This window comes from Myotis myotis, unplaced genomic scaffold (genome assembly GCF_014108235.1).
Source record: "Myotis myotis isolate mMyoMyo1 unplaced genomic scaffold, mMyoMyo1.p scaffold_m19_p_3, whole genome shotgun sequence".
Classification (NCBI taxonomy): domain Eukaryota; kingdom Metazoa; phylum Chordata; class Mammalia; order Chiroptera; family Vespertilionidae; genus Myotis; species Myotis myotis.
This window is the reverse complement of record NW_023416335.1, coordinates 209,386,721-209,409,600: the sequence shown is the minus strand read 5'-3', so window position 1 is coordinate 209,409,600 and position 22,880 is coordinate 209,386,721. Positions and strand designations below refer to the sequence as shown.

Genomic DNA, 22,880 nt, shown 5'->3' with positions numbered 1-22,880 from the left:
TTTGACCTCCAGGCCAACTGGCTGTGAGAGTCAGCTGTGTCTGCAGTGGGAAAACTTCTGTCCTCTGGAGAGGTGCTAATCTAGCCTTTGCCTGAGGCTATCTGGCAAATGGCTCTGTGCAGGGCTTGGGCGGGGCGGGTTTCACGGGATCAACAGGGCAGGTGGAGGGAGCAGTTATGGCTGCTCTCAGTCCCGTCCCCAGAGGCTCTGCCTCTCAGAGTGCCAGCAACCGCTGCAAACCTTGAAGAGAAAGCTGCCCTCGAGTTCCGACCGATGCCAGACAGTCCCGCTTCTCCCGTTTGAGTCTGGGTCCCTAGAGACTCGCCCAGAACTGGAGCTCAGGGCCTGAGCCTCCCTCCCGATTGAAAACAACAACCGCACCCTCAGCCACCAGCTGCTCCGCGCGCACCTCCGCACCTTAGTATTTTCCGCACTGCGCCTCCTCTGAGTCTCGGTATGCTGTTCTCTTTCCTTCTAGTTGAAGAATTTCCCCTCAGCCAGCCTTCCTGTGGTTCTGGGTGATGTCCGTTCCGTCTTTTAGTTGTATTTTTGAAGTGGTTGTGCGAGGCAGCGTTCTCCGGTGTTTACCTATGCCGCCATCTTGGTTCTCCCTATACTTCTTTTTAAAGATTTGTTTTGGCTACTTTTACTTCTTTGCATTTCCATATGCATTTTAAAATCAGCATGTCAATTTTGCCTATAAAAAGAAACCAGCAGATATTTTGATACTGATTACATTGAATTTCTAGATCAATTTGGGGAGTAGTATTTTCTTAACAACATTAGGTCCTCCTGGTTTTCCCATCCATGGATGTCTTTTCATTTATTTAGGTCTTTGATTTTTTTCAGTGATGTTTTGTAGTTTTCAGTGTGCACGTCTTGTACTTCTTTTGTTAAATTTTATTCTTTTTGATGCTGGTCTTGGTGCTCTGTAATTAAGGTGACGTCATCAGGAACATAACATTCCAGGAAACCATCTGTATGGAGGCCAGTTTCTTTGGTTGTAGAAGAAGCCTGGAGTGCCGGCTGGGGAGCTTCAGTTGGGTGAGCATCGTCCTGTGCGCTGCAAGGTTGCCAGTTCGGTCCCTGCCAGGGTGCATACCTGGGTTGTGGGTTTGATCCCCATTTGAGGTGTGTGTTGAGGGCAGCTGATCAATGTTTCTCTCACATTGATGTTTCTCTCTCTCCCTCTCTCTCTCCCTCTTCCCCAGCCCCTCCCTCCCTCCCTCCCTCCTTCCCTCCCTCCCTTCTTCTAGTCCCCTTTGTAAGCACATCCTCAGGTGAGGAATGAAAAAAAAAGAAGCCTGGAAATCTTACCTTTATGATTCCTTAGCCCCAAACCTTTCATTTTGTCTGTATTTTAAATTTGCTTGGAACAGGAACAGGACCGTGTCATATGTATTAGTTAATCTGCAGCCATCACTAGGGCTTCTCTACAGTACGGGAGATGACTGACTTTCTGATAAGCCTTTTACTGGCTGTGAGATTTGAGCAAGTTGTTTCATCCTCGCTGTAGTTTTCTCATTGTTCCGCTGGGGCTTTTGGGGGATTTAGTGAGCTAAATCAGTGAGAGCAGCTGGAGTACTGCCAGCCCCAGTGGGTCACTTCCTAGGTTGATATGTTATAAACAGCCCAATTTGTGGCTTTTAGCTCTTGCCAGCTTTTCATTGTGGTAATTTTCAAATATTCATTAGTATTGAAATCATGTTCTTGTATTCCTGACTCTAGAACAGTGATGGTGAACCTATGAACTCATTTTTTTGGTTGACTTTTCTTTGTTAAATGGCATTTAAATATATAAAATAAATATCAAAAATATATTGCCCTGACTGGTTTGGCTCAGTGGATAGAGCGTTGGCCTGTGGGCTGAAGGGTTCCAGGTTCGATTCCGGTCAAGGGCATGTACCTGGGTTGCGGGCACATCCCCAGTGGGGAGTGTGCAGGAGGCAGCTGATCAATGTTTCTCTCTCATCAATGTTTCTAACTCTCTATCCCTCTCCCTTCCTCTCTGTAAAAAAATCAATAAAATATATTTAAAAAAATATCAAAAATATAAATCTTTGTTTTACTATGGTTGCAAATATCAACAAATTTCTATATGTGACACGGCACCAGAGTTAAGTTAGGGTTTTTCAAAATGCTGACATGCCGAGCTCAAAAGGTTCGCCATCACTGCTCTAGAATAATCTCTGTTTTGCCCCTCCTCAGCACCAGCCCTATCTCTGGCCCGGGCAAGGACAGCTTTATTTCCCCCTTTCCTATTTAATTACGTTTCTTCCCTCACTTCTGTACAACATTGCAGTGAAATGTGGTCTAATGCTGCAACCTTCATGTCTTTAGTCAGAGGCTAGAACTATAAAAGCCAGAAATTTACTGCTTGGAATTCTAAATATTTCCCTTTTGGGGATTCAGATCCTGGGCCCCTAGTATAGGAAGCAAAGTGGGGGGATGTCTCTCTGTGACAGGCATTCATCATCATCTACAATCTGGTCTCAGCCAAGTGGTTCTGAAGTGCTTTCCTCAACAGGATCTAATTCTGCACTCTTCTGGGTGAAGTTCCCCATTCCTCTCCAATCTAGTTTAAATACTAGCCTTTCCAGAAACTCTCCCAATTCCCATCAGCCAGGTCCCCCCCCCCCCCCTAGCCCCCATTCTCTGAACCTTGTTCCTGCTTACACCAGTGAACATTTTCTATTTCATCTTATTTCAGTATCATTCTATCTCTTTTCTGCATCGCAATCTGGGTTGCTTGAGGGCAGGGCTACGTCTTGTCCATGTGTACTCTGGCCTGGCACAGATTGCAGCTTCATGTACATCTGCTGGACCGCTGACCTGAGCAGGTGTATGCTTGATACACTTCCTGGGGAGGACTCTAAAAATACTGAGTGTACAAGGTTACCTCACATAAAGATACTACTTATTTTTTAAAAAAATATATTTTATTGATTTTTTACAGAGAGGAAGGGAGAGAGAGAGTTAGAAACATCGATGAGAGAGAAACATCGATCAGCTGCCTCCTGCACATCTCCTACTGGGGATGTGCCCGCAACCCAGGTACATGCCCTTGACCGGAATCGAACCTGGGACCTTTCAGTCCGCAAGCTGACGCTCTATCCACTGAGCCAAACCGGTTTCGGCGATACTAGTTATTTTTGATGAGACAATATAAAATAGGAATGAAAAGGAGTTTGAATAACAAAAACAAGACCTGCCAAATGATGCCAAAGCAGCTTGCTAACCGTATTTTTCTAATTTTTCAAACTTGTTCATAGCCAATGTAATATGAAGTTGGAGGACCAGTTATCTCTATTTTTATTTATTTAAAAATATTTTTATTGATTTCAGAGAGGAAGGGAGATAGAAATGATGAGAATCATCGATTGGCTGCCTCTTGCATGCCTCACACCGTGTATCGAACTCACAACCCGGGAATGTGCCCTCATGGGAAATTGAACCATGACCTCCTGGTTCAGAAATTGATGCTCAACCACTGAGCCACACCAGGGGGGCAAATTAAAAAAAAAAAAAAATATATATATATATATATATATACACACACACACACACATATATATATATAATTTTATTTTTATTTAAAAAACTTAAAGAAATATATATTTTTATTGATTTCAGAGAGGAATGGAGAGGGAGGGAGATAGAAACATCAATGATGAAAGAGAAACATGGATCGGCTGCCTCCCACATATACCCCACTGGGAATCGAGCCCACAACCCAGGCATGTGCCCCCAACTGGAATCGAACCTGGGACCCTTCAGTCCGTAGGCCGACACTCCATCCATGGAGGCAAACAAACCAGGGCTAAAATATATTTTCATTGATTTCAGAGAGGAAGGAGGGGGAGAGAGAGAGAAACATCAATGAGAGTCACCGATCGGCTGTCCCCTGCACTCCCCCAGTGGGGATGAGCCCGCAACCTGGGCATGTACTCTTGACCAGGAATCAAACCTGGGACCCTTCAGTCCACAGGCCAATGCTCTATCCAGTGAGCCAAACTGGTTAGGGCTTTTTAAAAATTACCTTAGGACAATGGTCGGCAAACTCATTAGTCAACAGAGCCAAATACCAACAGTACAATGATTGAAAGTTCTTTTGAGAGCCAAATTTTTTAAACTTAAACTATATAGGTAGGTACAGTGTTATTAACTTAATTAGGGTTCTCCTAAGCTGGCCTTTGCTAAAAACGTCCTCAATCTGAGGAGTCGACCTCAGCGAACGTACCCCCACTTCTTCTAACGCCACTTCTTCAAAATAGACTCGCCCAGGCCGAAAACCGACTTCTGCGCATGGGCCACGAAATTTCAATCGCACTGTACGTGCGCGCCGGCACGTGGTATCTTGTGGAAGAGCCACACTCAAGGGGCCAAAGAGCCGCATGTGGCTCGCGAGCCGCGGTTTGCCGACCACTGCCTTAGGATATTTTTTCCGTTGATTTTTAGAGTGGAAGGGAAAGAGACATGAAGAGACATGATTGGTTGCCTCCCACACAAGCCCCTATCAGGACTGAGAACCTGCAACCAAGGTACATGCCCTTGACCAGGAATCGAACCCGCAAGCTTTTGGTCTGTGGGCCAACACTAACCACTGAGCAACCAGCCAGCACCTCAGTTCTTTTTAATACCTGGCAAGTACTGGTCTCCCTGTTATAATTAAGCTCTCTTAGCCTTCCAGTCTTATTTGCACCCGTTTTCTTTTCCCCCTACTCCTTGTCTTCTTGGTTGGCAGCAACCACAGAGTGTGACAGAAGATGGCTGTATTGTAGCCCTTTAAGTACTCCTTTTCCGAGAAACTGCTGTGACTTAGTTGCTCATTTTCATCCCGATAAGGTTGATTGGAAGACCATGAATCATCCATAGGGGATCATAGCACATGTTAAACACTAATTAATACCAACTCAAACAGATAAAATTAACATTTGGCTGGTACTTGTAGTGTTTTTCCCTGAATGTTGGACAAATTTACCAAAGTCTGTTTTTAAGTTCACTTGAATATAGAGAGAGGCTAGGCTGTGTGTTAGTGGCTTTGCTTTTTCCTCTGAACCCTATGCATCAGGGACTTACACTGATGCCTTCTAACACAAAGTTGTGTCGGAAAGAAGTGAAACAAAGTTAGCTGTCTCACACAGTTTATTTAACAATAGGTAATAAGAAATCAAATTTAACAGTCTATACAGTGATCCAAAGTTCATATTTATAAGTAATCAATTTTAATTGCATGATTTACAACAGTGGAGGGTTTCTGCTTTCTATTTTCAAGTTTTACAGAAAGTGTGTGTGTGTCGGGGGGCAGGGTCAGGAGGGAGAAAGCAAGCAGAGAAACCCCAGGGACATTTTCATGTTAAAATCATCCCAATGGAATTGTTTCTTACCCTCTTTTTAATTTTTTTTCTTTGTTAGATGTAAAAATAACAAAAAAATTCTTCCGAGAAACAGAACCACAGTATATAATACATCAATTTGGCAGCTGCCCCTGTATATTTTGAAAAAGTCATTTTTCTCTCTACATGTACAAATTATTTTAATACTTGAAGTTTTTACGCTCAGACTTATGGAATAGAAAATTTTCTGGAGCACAAAAGTTGACTTGAGGGGAGGAAAGGTTTTTTTTTTTTTTTTTTTTACATTTTAAAAAGAATGAACATCTTTGCACCCAGAGAAAAAAATTGGTTTTTTAATATATATTTATATATATTTATATATATATATATATATATAGAATGTAATTTTAAAGTAACATTAACCCCTTTTGTCCTCTGGTTTTAGAAATGTTCTTTAACTCTTACATAAAGTGAGGAAAATAGGGAAAAATGTCAACCATCTGCACCAGTAAATAATAACTATTAATATTACATATTTTCATTAATTTAAAAAAAAAATAAAACCTATTGGAGGTGCAAGGCAGGAGCACGTGGGTGGCTTCACAGGCCTTAGCGTCCTCCCAGTGCACACTTGAACCACACACACAAAGGGGGAAAAGGCTGGTGGTAACCAGCACTAACAAAAATATATTCTTTGTGTTCTATCATCCCTCAGGTTCATCTTGCATGTTTGCTTTAAACCACAAACAGCTACTGCACAGTTCGTATGTGTTCCAAGGAAAATTGTCTTTTAGGCTAAGAAAGTTTCAAAAAAATTGTTTTCAGTACAAAACAGTCTTGTTAAGAGAAAATAATTTTTTTGCTCCCAAAATACTACAAGATGTCTCTAGTGTATGTCTAGTGTACTCTGTGAGAGGTTTGAATTCAAGTCTGAGTTATCGGTGCTGAGTCCCAGGTCCGTGGCGCTTGCACCATGGAGGTTTGCCATGCCTGGATTGCCAGTGAGCTGAGAGAGCATTGAATTCTGGTCCGGGCTGGCAAAATGCCCTTGTTCCATGGGGTTGGCCTGGGCAGCTACCAGCCCCGGATGTGGAGAACTGGTTTGTGGGGAAACGTGGTGTGGAGAAGGCTGAGGTTGCATCCTCGGGGAAGGGCTGGAGTGGGGGGGCTGAGACTGCGGCCGTGGAGAAGGGACAGGCTGGGGAGAACGCACTTGATTGGAGAGAGAAGAAGGGATCTGCTGGCCTTGTAGGTGTGGGGACTGAGCCTGATTTGGGAGCATATGCTGTTGGGGGCTCATGGGATTGGGCTGAGCAGGGGAACCCATCTGTTGTTGAAGGAGTCGCTGCTGGTAGGCCTGCAGACTGGCTCCAGCCTCTGCTCCCAAGGCCTGGGGGAGCTGGCCCATCTGTCCCATGTTCCCTTGTTGCATCTGTTGCATGTGATGCTGCATCCTTTGTTGCTGCTGCTGCTGCTGCTGTGGGGGGTAGCCAACTCCTTGGGGTTGCTGGAACTGGCTGTGGTTGGCCATCCCGGGGCCAATTCCGGGCCCTGCTCCTTGCTGCTGCATCATCTGCTGCCGTCTCAGGATGTCTCGGAACTGTGCAGGCATGGTGTTGTGGTTCATGTTCATCTGCTGAGCCTGGGGGCTCATCCCCCCCATGGGTGGCTGCATTTGCTGCTGTGGTTGCTGCGGGGGCAGGCCGGCCCTCTGGACACCCGCCTGCATGGGATTCATGTTCTGCATGGCTGGATTGGAGTGGACCCCCTGCTGAACAGGCATGGCAGGGGGCTGCAGCCCTGGCTGGCCCTGGGGCATGCCAGGCTGCCCAGGGAGGTTTTGCGGATTAGAGTTGGCGTACTTGGCAGCCCGCTGCTTGATGAATGCAGCCAACAGCTGGGGGTTGGCGTGAAGGATACTAAGCACCTGTTGCTGCTGGAGGGGAGAGCTGGGAGACCTGAGAGTCCGCAAAAGGTTTTGTAAGGCTTGTTGAGACACAGTGCCTGGTTTGAGAGGGCTCACACCGACCTGGCCCAATCCTGGTTGGGGAGCCATGTTCAAGGGCTGACCATGTTGGGCCACTGACATCATGGCAGGCCTTGGCATCCCGGACTGTAGTTGTTGGGGCTGAGGCAATCCTCCTTGGGCCCACGGTGGCTGTTGTTGCATCCCAGTGGGCCCCATCCCTGGCTCCAAATGTCCACTGGGACCTCTGGCCATGGGAGGTGGGTTCATACCCATGGGGGCCATGGGGGCCATGGGGGGCATCTGGTGCTGGATTGGCCTTTGAAAAATCTGCACGTGGGCCATCTGGCGCTGCGTCTCAGCTGCCCTCTGAATCTGCATTGCTATTTCCACTGCTGCAGGCGGGGGCCCTGGGAGGGGTGGCTGAACCGTCTGAGGGGGGGTTGGAGGGGTCACCTGGCCAGGTGCTTTACCCTGGGACACAGGGCCAGCAGCTTGAGTCCTGGGCAGGTAGGGTGGCATGCTGTTGGGAGGGGTGGGTTGAGGCTGGGAAGGGGGCTGAGGTTGGGGTGTCTGCGGGGTGGTGGGCTGTTGGCTGGTCGGCGTGGTTGGAGTGGCAGGAGTTGGGGAGGGCAGGCCCTGCTGCTGTCCCACCACACCTGTCCGCTGCATGCTGGCCATCCTCCTGCGGAGCATCTGGGCCTGCTGGAGCCGGTGCTGCAGCTGCTGCTGCCGGAGCTTTTGCTTGATGTTCAGGCAGAACGGCACAGGGCACTTGTTCTCCTGGCAGTGCTTGGCATGGTAGCAGCAGAGGGCAATGAGCTGCTTGCAGATGGGGCAGCCTCCATTGGTTTTCCGTTTGCAACCCTTGGTGTGCTGCACAACCCGCTTCATCTTCTGGCAGGAGGGCAGGGAACAGTTGGCATTTCGGCACTGGCAGGCGTGGACCAGAGACTGGATGCAGCGCTGGATGCTCAGGCGGCGAGAGTCTCCTGGGCTCTGGGTGGCCGCAGCCTGCTGGTTGTTGCTCTCATCATCTAAGCCGAGACCTAGTTTCTCCATTTTGTGGTCATGGTTTTTAGTGTTATAGCAGGTGATACACAAATCATAATCCTGGTGGGGAAAACACAGGTGTAAGGTCAACTCTCTAAGGCTGAAGTCATTCAAAAGCACCTATATGTATAAAAGCCTAAGCAACCGTTTAACCCAGCCGTGGGCAAAATATGGCCCGCGGGCCGGATTCGGCCCATTTGAAATGAATAAAACTAAAAAAAAAAAAAAAAAAAAAAAAAAAAGACCATACCCTTTTATGTAATGATGTTTACTTTGGATTTATATTAGTTCACACAAACACTCCATCCATGCTTTTGTTCCGGCCCTCTGGTCCAGTTTAAGAACCCACTGTGGCCCTCGAGTCAAAAACTTCCACTGTGGCCCTCGAGTCAAAAACTTCCACTGTGGCCCTCGAGTCAAAAACTTCCACTGTGGCCCTCGAGTCAAAAACTTTGCCCACCCCTGGTTTAACCGGTGCTGTGACATGCACTGGTCACCAGGGGGCAGATGCTCAATGCAGGAGCTGCTGAGCTGTGACGACTTGGCAGCTGCGGTTCTGATACACCCGGAACCAGAGAGGGAGCCCGATTCTGCTGTGTGTCACCCAAGAACCACCCTCTTGTAATCTGGGACCCTTTAGGGCTGTGGTCGGCAAACTGCGGCTCGCGAGCCACATGCAGCTCTTTGACCCCTTGAGTGTGGCTCTTCCTAAGCCTAACAATATACCTACCTATATAGTTTAACTTTAAAAAATTTGGCTCTCAAAAGAAATTTCAATTGTTGTACGGTTGATATTTAGCTCTGTTGACTAATGAGTTTGCCGACCATTGCCTTAGGGGATGTCGGAGAACCAGTTCTGGCCTGATCCCTGCAGGCTAGGCTGAGGGACCCCACTGGTGCATGGGCCTCTAGTTTTACATATTCTGCTCGAGCTCAAAAGCCCCTTTAGTTCTATCACTCAAATATGAAGGCCAGGCCCCTGGAACCCACCTCGCAGACCGTGCAGTGCCAGCGCGTCTCCACGTGGTGCTTGCACTCGTTGCAGGTGTAGACAAAGCGGTCCTGGCTCTGGGTGTGCAGCTCCACCAGCATGCACATGGTGGACCACTGCGCTCTCCGGAGGGATGAGAACTCCAGGTGCTTGTCCCTGGCGAGGGTGAGAAAGGCATCCCGCCCATCCATCAGGTCGCAGGGGATGAGGGGGTCAGGATCAATGATGGGAGGCAGGGAGTTGGCAGCAGGGCCGGCGATGAGACGGATGACAAAGAAAACCTGCAAAACAGATGATCTCATTGTGACTCTGGAACTAGAGCACCGCATAGTGCTGGGTCAATAACAGTGGACAGGTGAGCCAGACTGGACCCCGTGAGGCCAATGAACACTGAGTCAGTGATACTGTCCCCTCCTTCACATGTGTCTGGTCTTTTTCTCTGAGATTGTCTACAATGGGCCTACAATCTACACCTGACCTTTTCTACCTTATTCAATAATTTCTTTAAAATAAAGAACAAACAGGTCAGGTACAGTACATGTACAGTGGACATTTCATCTCAGAAAAGTCTACTTTTAAGATGCAACCCCATGGTTTAATCTGAATCTAATCACGAGAAAAAAAAGAAAAAAAGAAATTTTACAAAACAATTGGCCTGCACACTTCAACCAAATGCTCATGTCATGAAAGAAAATAAGGCTGGGAGCTAAGGCATGGCAGCTCAACATACTCCTGAACTGGATCATACAAGGACCAGACATTATATAGTGACACTGAGTACGAAACCATCGCTTGGCCAGGCAGAGGTGGCCTTCTTTTTTAGAAGATACTTGCTGAAATAGAGATAAAGGAAATGTAGCAAAATGTTAACAATTGGTGACTCTAAGTAAAGGGTGTGGGAGGAGGTCCTTTATGAAACTTTCCTGTAAGTTTGAAACAACAAAAATGTTGATGGGGGTGGGAAAGATAAACAAAGCAAAATCTTATTCCTTGCTGTAGCAGCAGCAAATGTTTTGCTCATGGGAGTTAGAAAACACACAACACCCATTAATTCTCATTACCATTAGTGGAAAGGCTGCCATAAGAAGCTGGTATATATGTGTTTGAAATTAATTAGTATATAAACTATATACAATTCTTATTAACCTAATGAAATGTAAAATGGTACCTTCCTGAGACCAGGATGCTGTGAGCAGGTGCTGTACTGCCCTCTGTGCTGTGCCAGTTTCCCAGAGACTAAAGCCTGTGCAAACTAGCAGGGAGCCTCACAATAAGCTTGGGAAGCCATGTCCGCATAATACAAGTCATTTCAGATAAGATACACAGGAGAAGAGAACACACACTGAGTAGAGGCAAATACCAGATGCCGGAAGTTAAAAGCATAAAGGGAGGACTGTGATGGGTGTTTGACTGTGTAATATTGGGTTTAAGATTGTGGCTCAAAGGAAGCACTCATAAAGGAAGAAATAGCGTTTGAAAATGTGACACAGAGGAAAACACTGACTCTAACAAGTGGGGAATGCCTAACCCATTCAAAATAGAGGTGAACAAAAACCAGCCCGTGCCTCCCTAGGAAATTTGCACCATGGCCAACCCTCTAATAACAACCATGATTGATTCCATTGTATGCCACTCTATAGCTAAGACAGTACTGGAATTTAACCTGAATCGACCACCTTAGATTTTAATTCCTAACAGGTGGCTACTACTACCTACATCTTAAATAGTGGACACGTTCAATCTAAGTCAAATCACAACAGGACCTTTTCCAATTGCTCTGTTATATTAGAATTTTGTGACACTACATATTGCTCTAAATAGCTAATTATCATCTCAGAAAGGCACCCATTAGAAGTAAGAAATTCTTCCGTTTCATTAGCATGGCTGAGGCAGTGGTATCATCCTCTATCATTGCAGGCTAGCCTGTTGACCTTACTTCTTTAGGCTTCAACAAAGAAAGCATGGGGGTCCAGCTGGTGTGATTCAGTGGTTGAGCATTGACTTATGAATCAGAAGGGCACGGTTTGATTCCCAGTCAGGGCATATGCTAGGGTTGCGGTCTTGAACGCCAGTAGAGGGAATGCAGGAGGCAGCCAATCAGTGTTTCTTCATTATTGATGTTTCTATCTCTCTCTCCCTCTCTTGAAATCAATAAAAGAAAATTATATATACACTAGAGGCCTGGTGCACGATTTCGTGCATGGGTGGGGTCCCTCGGCCTGGCCAGCGATCAGGGTCCATTGGGGCCGATAGGGGCTGGCTGGTAGGCCCTGATTGGGATGATCAGGCTGGAGCGCTGGGGCAAGGGATCCGGGAGGTTAGCTGTGGGAGTCCACTGACCAACAGGGGGTAGTTCCTGCATTGAGCATCTGCTCCCTGGTGGTCAGTGCATCGTCATAGTGATCGGTCGACTGGTCCTAACGGTGGCTTAGGCTTTTTTACACACACACACACACACACACACACACATTTATATATGTAGATATATATAGAGATATATATAAAAAGGCATTGGGGGTAGAGTAGTGGTGTATGGGAAAAGATGCTTTCAAAAGCTGGATAGGTCAATACCACTACAATAAGTAACACTCTAAAGAAGGGTTCTGCCATAACCACTTCTCTCTTGGAGTTTGCTTAATTAATTTGGTTGTAATTCCATATTTAAACTCCAGCCTTCAGTTCCCTCCCCACATAATTAGTCACTTCCTATAAGAACTTGATTATGATGTCTGAATAGAGTTGAACTGTGACATTAAAAATCTAACATGAGTTACCCTTTAAGATTTCTCCTCTCACCAATGATGCTGCTGAAAGGAAAGAGAACCCTAACACACCCTACAACAAATAGGTAATTTAAATGATGAAATAATTCCGAAGTTTTAACTTTTCTAAGAGGTTACAAGTATATTTATGAAAGTTTAACTTTCCTTCTTCAATTCTCTCCACCTCCCAGTTCACTTTCAGGAAGGTCAACAGTCAACGTTTTGATTCATTTGTTTGGCTAAAGTCTCATTCCAGTGGTGGTCTAAGGAACTTGGTTTAAGACAATCTCCTGAACAATGGTGCACCAACAAGATAAACTATGCTTTCAAAATCCATTGTCATGTGCCACCTTACAACTGGGATATGTTCTAAGAAATGCATCATTATGCGGAAGTCATAGTGTACTTACACAAACCTAGACGTATATGCTATACTTCTATACGCCTGGCAGCACTGTAGGCTTGTTTATACCACATCACCATAAACCTGAGTAATGTTGCGCTATGACATTACACCAGCTGTGATGTTGCTAGGTGACAGGAATTTTTCAGCTTCATTATCTTACGGGACCACCACTGTAGATGCAGTCCACCACTGGCCAAACGTCAGAAGGCAGCACATGATCGTGTAAGACACAACCCAACACCATCTAGATTTATGACAGCTGGAACTCAAAGCATCCTTATTTTCCTGTTCTTATCACACACCCTAGCCATCCCCCCCTCCCTACTAATTCAAATGACTTCTTTGTTCTGAATTTCCAATCTGGGGCTCACACAGTACATGCCAACCATGGTGGGCAGTTGTTTGAGAAGTCCTGCCCTGCTTTTTTCCTATTCTTGGAGGCACCATCTTACCTCTTTGTGTTTCTCCATGGTGGCATACAGTTTCTGCGAGAGGTCGTTGGATACATTGGGCATGCCTGGCTTCTTCTTATTGCCTCTACTCAGGCTGCTCTTGTTTTTGCTGGTTTTCTTATTATTCTTCTTTTTAGCATTTTTGCTGTCTCCCTTTGTCACCTGCAGGATAGCAGAAAGGAGACAAGAAAATGTTAATGTTTTGTTAGGAAGTGATTGGAATAATGGTAAAAAAGATTCCTTTCTTTGAAACTAGAGATATTATGTCTTCCACCAAATGCTCTGTACTCTGTTTTTAAGCTGTTATTTACAGTAAACATTTTCTTTCATGAGACCCTTCATTATGGCAATCTTAGCTTTTGACCAGGAGAGCCCCATAGTTTGGAGACCCTTCAGATCCAGCAATCCTCTCCCAGAATTGAGGATAGGAAACAAGTAGTGACTCACAGTGTGGGGCAGTGAAGGGTGCATGGAAGTGGTGAGCCAAGGACCTAGACTCATTGCCTTATACTCACATTCTAGAATTTTATGGACCTACTTGAAAAAAAACTCTTGAAAAACATTCAATCAATGAATTTAAACAATAAGGCTGTAAAGAGTTCTACAGACTATTTAAGGATGACTTTATTAGGCCAAACTAAATGAGGGCAATTCTAGACAGGCTATGAGTAAACAGACTGGAAGAGCTCCTCAGATGATCCTCCTAAAAAACCAGGCTCTGTACACAGGGGACTAGTAAACTGTGGTCAGGCCTGTTTTGTTATGAAAAGGAAAAAAAAGCATCAGAGACAATACATGGCCCCAAATATTCATAATCTGGACTTTGACAGAAACTGAAGTTTACCAACCCCCTTCTAATTTTGTGTCAGTTATTCAAGGTTTCCTCTCTGTTTCCATGATCAGCTTCCATCCTGGAAATCCGAGATTCCACTGACAAAGGGGTCTCATGCTAAGGTCTAAAACCACAGAAACGGAACCTCGGTAACTTGGCCTGTATTTCTTGCCCAATTTAAAGAGGTCTTCCAGCCCCTGGCCAGTGTTGTTCAATGGATAGAGTATTGGCCCCGGATCAAAGGGTCATGGGATTGATTTCAGTCAAGGGTACCTACTGGGTTGCAGGTTCCCTGCCCCTGTTGGGGAGGCAACCAATTGATGTGGCTCTCTCACATTGATGTCTCTCTCCTCCAGCTCCCTTCCACTCTCTAAAAATAACCTCCAGTGAAGATTAACAAAGACAAAAATTAAAGAGCTCTTTCACACCTGAGAGCTGTAAGACCAAGTTGAAAGTTTACGCACACTTCTGGTTTATAGATGAGAATCAAGGTACAAGTTGGAAAGGAAAAGGAAAAGCCCTTACATCTGTGCTTTCATTACTGGTGTTTTCCTCTCGCTTCCTCTCTTCTTCCTCCTGTTCCAGTTCCTTAATGCTCTCTTCCAGAACATTGGGCCAGAAATCACCTTCAAAGTAGGGCAATTCCTTTGCACTTGTTAACCGATCTTCAGTAGCTTGTTTAAAAATATCCTGTGAAAATACCCATGCACAAAATGAAATTTCTATATATATATATATTTTTTTACAAAGGCATGTATTATACAAAAGCAGTCACAGCTAATGCACATACAAAACACCAAAGATTAAAATGTCTTCTAGTCCTGGCCGTGTGGTTCAGTGGTGAGTGCCTGCCTGTGCACTCAAGGGTCGTGGGTTTGATCCCCAGACAAGGGCATGTACCTGGGGTGTAGGTTCAATCCCCGGCCCTGGGGAGGGGTGCATGTGGGAGGCAACCAATCACATCGATGTTTCTCCCTCCCTCCCTCCGCCATCCCCTCATTCTTTAAAAACAGCAACAACAAAACAGTAGAAAAAATACCCTTCGGTTAGGATTACCAAAAAAGGTCTTCTAAAATGATGGCAGAGATTTTTTTTTTAAATTTAAGCACCATGTCCAGGAAGACATTTAGTGTCATAAATAGTAAAGGGCTATTTTAAGTTAGTATTTCTGGTTTTCTTTTTCCTCTACCCACGAAGGCAGGAAGATTATCTGTCTTTACATAGCCAAGTGGTAAATTATCCTGCCAGGAACGATAGCAGAGGCATCATCATTTACACATGGCTTTGACCACTCCTGATGACAAAGGCAGCGCCACGTGAGGCACGCCTGCCTCAGACCCATCCTTGGGAGTTCCAGCAGCTTTCACTGAGCAATATGTTCAACACAAATACCAGGAACTGAATGGCTACAGAGATTCTGTTGTGCTGCTGGGAAAATACCCAGCTAATGATTTCCTCCCCAAGAGTAAAAACAGGTACGAAATTCAGTACAAGTTCTTATTTTGAGAGACCCTATTATTAACAAATGGCTTTTAAGAATACATTCTTAAAAGGTATTCATTTTAAGAATCTTTAAAACAGAAATTTGTTGATTTAAGACTCTTGTTTTTCTTACTTTGAAAAAGTTTGACTCTAGAAAAGAGAATATTAAACACTGATATATTCAACTGACTAGATTTAACAGTTTTTAAACATTTTGCCAGATATAAGTCATCTTAATAATCCAAGCAAAATAAAAACACTACAAAATCAGCATAATTTTTTAAGTTACATGGAAGAGGGAGAACACATAGCAGCTTTTTAAGACAGTTAAGTGACAGAACACAGAGCAGGATCAGTGAATTTCCTCTTCTATCACTCCCCCCACTCCTCCTGACCTTGTAGTCATGGACAATTCGCTCCGACACGGACTTGTCCAGCATCTTTTTGTACCACTCCTGTAGTCGCTTGGGCTTGGGTATCTTCTGGTCAGGCGGATGGCAATGGAAAATATAGTCGTCTCCTTCACTTGGGGGACATGCCCAAATATGCCCTGTTGTATAACTAACAATACAAAGAGAAGGAACATTTAAGAGAAATGATCATTCAGGGAAGAACAACACACTAAACTACACGGTGAAGTCAAAAGGGAAACCAATGATTCGCCCTCAAGACAATACAAAGTATATAATCCAGCATTAGGTCCCAGTTCTTAGGCCAGAACTAGCATAACCCACAGCAGTAACAATGGAGCTCACATTGCCTAGTGCTTCGTAGAGGTTTCACAGAGGCTAGTTCTTGGGGGATCCCAAAACCCCAAATTTGCATTTAAAAATCAAATGAGGCCGAAACGGCCCTGGTGAGGTTGGGACAGATAATGGGGACCAGTGTAGGCTGATGAACACGGGTAGATGCAGAGGCAGAGCAGCACTGAACAGACTGTCAAACTACAGTGGGAAACCTGGGGAGGGTTTGGGGGGGGGGGGGGCGGCGGGCGGTTAAGAGATCAACCGAAGGACTTACATGCATGCATATAAAAATAACCAATGGACACAAGACACTAGGGGGTAGGGGCCGGGGGAATGTCAAGGGGGGGAAAAAAGGAGACATATGTAATACTTCAAGAAATAAAAATTATTAAAAAAAAAAAATCAAATGAAAGCTTCAATGCAAAGGGAAACAGATCCATTTTGATAAGAAAGCTAAACAAAATGCAAGTTGTTAACAGTCTGCAAGGTGAGGTGTAAGGAACCAGTCTGACAAATTTTCATCTCCAGACCTTTGTTTTTGGTTTTGATTCTTAGGTGTAAAAGGATCAATGCAAATGTTAAGATTCTGATCCTAAATGAGTAGCAATCAACTCTGAAATAAAACTGTACCAAACAGCTTAACTGGACAAAATAAAACTAATCTGGGATGGGTGTAACATCAAAGCTCTCCAGCGAAAGTGAGGTTCCAATTCTATTAGATAAAAACCAAAGCTGAGAAAAAAGGGCAAAAAGTCATATATTTGTATATTTCCATTTATATCTTACCACAATACCACAGTGGTAATTAATTTAAACCATTTTTTAAAAATGCCATTTGTTATTAATACGCTTACCCTAGTTTCTTGACATATTCTAAATATCCAATTAGGATTTCATAATAGACTGCAGTCCTCAAGCATTTCGGGCGGAAAAAGTGAACACTGTCGAGGTATGATATGTATACTCTCCTGTAACAAGTGGGGAGAAAGAAACCAAGTCAGGTCATCACATGATTTCTTACCAATGCGGCTAAAAATACATGTTCTCTCTCCGTGTTTTTTTTTTTTTTTTTTTTTTAAGTATATTTTATTATTTTTTACAGAGAGGAAGGAAGAGAGAGATAGAGAGTTAGAAACATCGATGGGAGAGAAACATCGATCAGCCGCCTCCTGCACATCTCCTACTGGGGATGTGCCCGCAACCGAGGTACATGCCCTTGACCGGAATCGAACCTGGGACCTTTCAGTCCGCAGGCCGACGCTCTATCCACTGAGCCAAACCGGTTTCGGCGTCTCTCCGTGTTTTTTAAAGCTCACCTTGTCAACATTGTATTATTGTCAGGTATTTAAATGACTAGACTGTGAACCCTTTAGGGGAGCTTAGTGAGCCTAAGGCTCTATTATAACCTCAGCACCCAGTAGTGCCTGAAACATAGTGTATCAACCAATATTTATGGATCCAAATGTATTCCGGCAGCATTCTTATTCTGGCCTTTATACTATTTTGGAAACAAATTCTAAGCCATATTGCTATCTGATCTGCATGACACTCATTCACATACCTCTCAGCAAGGTACTATCTAGATTTAAGCCCATTTTCTGAAAAGTAGTGTTTGTTTCCCATTCCAGGCTGCTACTCACAATGCTTTCCTTATTACTATGACCACAGAAAAGCAGTATTGAGCAGTACTTTGTGTTTTTGGTTTCATTTTAATACTACACTTGAGAGTTTGCATTTCCAAACCAAGTACATCAAACACGTTCTTTTGCCCATTTTGCCTTTCATCTAACTACAAACTTCCACCCTAGTAAACCTTACCTCTGATTGGGTGGAGGGCAGTCCGAGCCATACTCCTGAACATGCATGCCAAAGAAGCACAAGTCAACACCATCAATCTCTTCAAAGGCAAAGAGGGCTTTGGTTCGATAGGGAAAGGATTCTGCCATCTCTCCATTATCCACAAATCTACACAATTCAGATTGGAGGGAAAAAACACAACATGTCATTCAGATTAGAGTCATCAATAGTAACTGTGGATGAACAATTGTGGATCCACAAGAGAAAAAAAAAGTAAATTACTAGAAAAAAGTAAATTACTAGATACCTTGCTTTCATGCCTGGTTTGACTTCCACAGTTTTGTCAGAAGCATGAACGACACGAACAGTGACTTCTCCTGACTCAGGGTGATTTTGTCTCCTCAGAAAATCATTCACACGATTCTCTAGAAAGGTGCCAAGCCTAGTGGATGGCAACCCTAGGAATGTAGAAGTTAAAAGTTCAGTAGTAACCAAGATGCAAAATCATTACTGTTAAAAGCAAGCAATGTAGTCAATACTCAAAGCATTCCCCCCAAGGAAGACTGCATGAATGTGCACTCATCCTTGCACAGGGGCCCTGCTGGTCTTGTCTGAATCATTTCAATTTAGTGCATATGCAGTTAAAGCAAGCATGGTAGTCAATACTTTTAAAATGTTATTTCCCCCAACTTTTTATTTTGAAAAACTTTATAATTTCAGAAGTTAAAAAATAGACCAAATATCCATATGCAGTTTGCCTCAATTTGCAAAACTAATTTTTAAAAAAGTTTATTTCAGAGCAAGAAAAAGAAATGTCAATGTGACAGAGAGACATTGACCAGTTGCCTCCTGTACACACCCCCACCTGGGACCGAACCCGAAACACAGGCATATGCCCTGACCGGGAATCAAACCAGCAACCCCCTCACTGCACAGGATGACGCCCATGAACTGAGCCACACGGCCACAGTGCTACAAAAATAATTTTTAAAAATGTTGGATATTATGAGAAACCTTGCAGGAATAAAACTGACCTATAGGTCAGCAAAGAATTGCAAAGGCACTTACGAAACTAAACCAAATACTGTAAGATAAATTAATACTAATAGTATAAAATTTTTAACACCCCCCCCCCCCTCAATTGAAAAAGTCACAGGTCTAAAAGCAGCCCCCACTAATGGTATGGACAAAACTTAGAGAACCACTCATGGGATAGCAATTCTGGCCAAATATTTTCACACCTGGCCCCCATTAAGAAATGGTCCAAATATGGATAAATGCAGAAACAAGAAAACAAATTCTCCATTTTACAAACCCTGATCCCTGAAATGTTTTTCTTAGGTCTAACGAATTTCACATCAAAAAGTACACTGCAGTTCAATTCTAAGTACATACAGTATAGAAAAGTTTTATTTTTAATTTGGTTAAATATTTTAAATAAGGTTGAAACAAAGCATTCATTTTAGATAGTTTATTCTTAACTATGCTTTAGTGAAGTTTTGCCAAGCTGTACCTGTAAAAATGAAACTTACTTTTAGCAGAAAACTTATTTTCTTTCCTAGTCCGTGCAGTTTTCTTTAAACAGCCATCACAGACAAACCTAAAATGTAAACCAAGACTTAGCTTACAAAACTTAGAGAAACATTTAAAGTAATGTATACTACATAATCTAGCTTATATACTGGTATGTATAAAGTTAAAATTCAAAAGATGACCTGGGAGAAATAGAAACATTTCTAAATATGCAACAGAAAGTTAATACAAACAACATGTGAAGAGCCTGTGGATACCATTCACACACAAAAAAGGAAAAACCTAATTGAAAAATAAAAGATATGAAGAAATGTGAAGGGCATATAAACTGCCTTACATGTGAAAATGATGAAAGATTACAGATTGAGATAGGAATTTAGGTTTTTTTGGCAAAATTTTGGTATAAGTCTGTTTGCTTCTGATAGGTATTTAAGTGAGTACATTCAGAAGTACCAATAGATTTAAAATTTACATTTAAAAAAAATCCTCACCTGAGATTTTGTTTTTAATTAAAAAAATTGATTATAGAGAGAGGAAAGGAGAGGGAGAGAAAGAGAAAAAGAGAGAAGTTGCCTCCCATACAGGGATCAAACCGGGTAAATTTCCTGAATGGGAAATTGAACCGGAGACCTTCTGATACATGGAACGATATTCCAATTAACTGAGCCACCCGGCCAGGGCAAAATGTACATTCTTTTTGTTCCTGCAGTTACATAGGATGTGTACCTGAGCTGAATTTCTTACAAAAACCTGAGAGGTCATTAGCTAGCTGATTATCAGAAGTTGCTGGAATCACTGCCAATCTGTTAATTATTCTCACCCACTCTGTAATTAAGGAGAACACTAAAAATTCCTATCTAAAGACAAGCTATATAAATATCAACTATGAGTTTCCTGAGTTATTTTCTGGAAACTTGTTAGCCTTCTCTTTCCTGTGACCTTCAAACCAGCATCAATAATCCAAGGAAAGAGCAGAGGACAGTATAGACAGAGGCCCCATCCTAACAAGTCACTTGATGCACAGACTCTCCCACTCGTCCCCTTCCCTTGGACAGAGCGGGGACCAGCCCCATTATTGGAGAGTGAGAAGTGGCCCATAGCAATAGCAGGTTAAGTGTCCAAAAAAATCCACATCGAAGCCAGTGACACTGGGCAGCTTGGATAAATATATGCAGAATATTCAGAAACAGAACATGTGGCCCAAGAACAGCTAGTTAACTGAAGTCTGTATCTAGTCACTTTATGCAACTCTGCCTTTCACTGAACAACAGCTATGTACCTTATTACTACAGCCATTAACCTTATCGCCCAATCTCCCAAAAGATGTTTAAGTCTAATCCTAACCAGGGCCACCATTTAATATACTATTCAGTGTAATGTTTTCTCAAAAGGGAAAAAGAGGTGTTCCCTTAGCACCCCTTATATTTGTATTTTTTTTTTTTAAAATATTTTATTAATTTTTTACAGGGAGGAAGGGAGAGGGCCAGAGAGTTAGAACCATCGATGAGAGAGAAACATCGATCAGCTGCCTCCTGCACACCCCCTACTGGGGATGTGCCCGCAACCAAAGTACGTGCCTTTGACCGGAATCGAACCTGGGACCTTTCAGTCCGCAGGCCAACGCTCTATCCACTGAGCCAAACCGGTTAGGGCTTGTATCTTCTAATTTTTCTAATGCAGTACAAGCAAACATTCAAAATTTGGTAAATTTAATTGCATCTAACACCTCCTTGCTAGTCTCCAGGTGCTAGAGATTTCTTGTTACCTCTATTCATAAATCTTTAAAAAGCATTTACTTTTGATGTAACCAAAGATCACAAAATAATCCTATATAATAAAAGGTTAATACGCAAACTGACCAAATGGCAGAACAACCAGTTGCTATGATGTGCACTGACCACCAGGGGGCAGACACTCAATGCAGGAGCTGCCACCTGGTGGTGAGTGTGCTCCCACAGGGGGAGTGCGCTTAGTAGCTGGGCTCACCGCTGGCGATTGTAGCAGTGGTGGCAGGAGCCTTTCCTGCCTCCTTGGCAGCGCTAAGGATGTCCGCCTGCAGGTTTAGGCCCTCTCCCCAGGGGGCCTAAGCCATCAGTTGGACATCCTCTGAGGGCTCCCTGCTCCCAGGGCTCCTGAACTGCAAGAGGGCCCAGGCCGAGCTGAGGGACACCCCCGCCCCGGGTGCATGAATTTCGTGCACTGAGCCTCTAGTTTAAAATAAAAACCAGCAGAATAATTGTATATGGATTAAAAAACTGCATGCAAACAAGATAATGATTTTGATTCTAGGTTATTAATGTTTTAAATCTGGGTTTAAATTAGCTTTTCCCAATCCAAAGAACAATTTTCAGAGATAGTAACTTTGAAGATATAATAACTGCAAAAACAAAAACTCATTAAGACTCATGATAAAGAAAGAGTCTAGATAAAATACTGGTGCCTCACCCAGATGGCCAGATCATCTCATGATGAAGGACACAGATCTGATGCATCTTTCTTCCACATTCGGTACATTCAACAAACCTGGAAGAAAAAAGCCAAATATCTAAAGACTCGAAATAATAGTTTTTAGAAGTTTTTAAAAGCTCTTTACTGTTACAGGTAGAACAAATTTCAAAGAAATTAAATGTGACATTTTAAAATGTGACTGGAAAGGCAGTAAAATGTGAATGATCCCTACTGCTTAAGCTTCCAAACGAGTCTGCCACCACCCCGGCCACTCTAGGAATGCCCACCACAATGGTACATGCCAGCGCTCTGCAAGGCCTCACCACAAAGGAGGGCATGTGAGCTTGTTTCAAAATGTGGAGGACAACAGGGATGAACATGTGGCCCTGGGCAGAGGTAGCTTGGTGCTTCCCTCGGGCCTATGCAACACCAATATTTGGTCGCTTTAGTGAAATGTAAACAAATACTAACTGTAATGTAAACATCTACATTTCTACCATCTATGTTATTAGTTGTATGTGTATAGATTCAGTCCAAGGATATAGAATCATCTCACTGGCCATGCAAACCAAGAAAATGAAGGGAAGAAAGGAAAATCAAAGTGTACTGACTATTCAAGGAAATCTACTTACAGTTCAGGATCCAGTGTGTCATTTTTTCTCTTGGAAAACTGTTCTTTATTTATTGTACTAAAGAGAGAAGAGGGACACAATGAGAAAAAGCGATGTAGAAAGGTGAGCATTCTGACCACTGTTCTATCCCAAGGAACAAATCTCATATGATAAGTGGATTATTTAAGTCCATTTTTCAGGGAAGTCTAGTCAAATAACTTTTTATATTAATAGAAAATGTCAATATCAAGAAAACATATTTTAGTCTTAAAGGTGAAAATTCCCTTATAGTATTTAAAAATATTCACATGGCCTCCCAACCATCTGGAACTGACACATCACACACACTGACAGACTCACAAACACAGAAGCTAACACTCTTATCATTCTTCATCCAGGATAAACTTCAGGGGGCCCAACTCTGCCTACTGGGGTGATTCTTCACAAAAATGAGGGCACTTCCAC

General features: G+C 43.4%; 1 protein-coding gene and 1 long non-coding RNA gene across 3 annotated transcripts in view; one reads left to right on the top strand and one right to left on the bottom strand.

Annotated features, from left to right (window-relative positions):
- Positions 1-12,440, top strand: part of LOC118651026 — a 29,552-nt gene extending 17,112 nt beyond the window's left edge. Inside the window, exons 3-4 of the long non-coding RNA XR_004966085.1 lie at positions 12,129-12,194; positions 12,300-12,440. This is a non-coding gene — a long non-coding RNA (uncharacterized LOC118651026). The remainder of the gene's footprint in view (positions 1-12,128; positions 12,195-12,299) is intronic.
- Positions 5,128-22,880, bottom strand: part of EP300 (E1A binding protein p300) — a 70,968-nt gene continuing 53,215 nt past the window's right edge. For both annotated transcript variants that reach the window (XM_036299727.1, XM_036299728.1), the window contains exons 21-31: positions 22,437-22,493; positions 21,802-21,879; positions 19,356-19,423; positions 18,131-18,281; positions 17,845-17,991; positions 16,881-16,994; positions 15,676-15,841; positions 14,324-14,488; positions 12,967-13,128; positions 9,346-9,627; positions 5,128-8,415 (exon numbers count right to left, since the gene is read on the bottom strand). In XM_036299727.1, the coding sequence (XP_036155620.1) occupies positions 6,223-8,415; positions 9,346-9,627; positions 12,967-13,128; positions 14,324-14,488; positions 15,676-15,841; positions 16,881-16,994; positions 17,845-17,991; positions 18,131-18,281; positions 19,356-19,423; positions 21,802-21,879; positions 22,437-22,493 (3,583 nt within the window). In that variant the 3' untranslated portion in view covers positions 5,128-6,222. The remainder of the gene's footprint in view (positions 8,416-9,345; positions 9,628-12,966; positions 13,129-14,323; positions 14,489-15,675; positions 15,842-16,880; positions 16,995-17,844; positions 17,992-18,130; positions 18,282-19,355; positions 19,424-21,801; positions 21,880-22,436; positions 22,494-22,880) is intronic.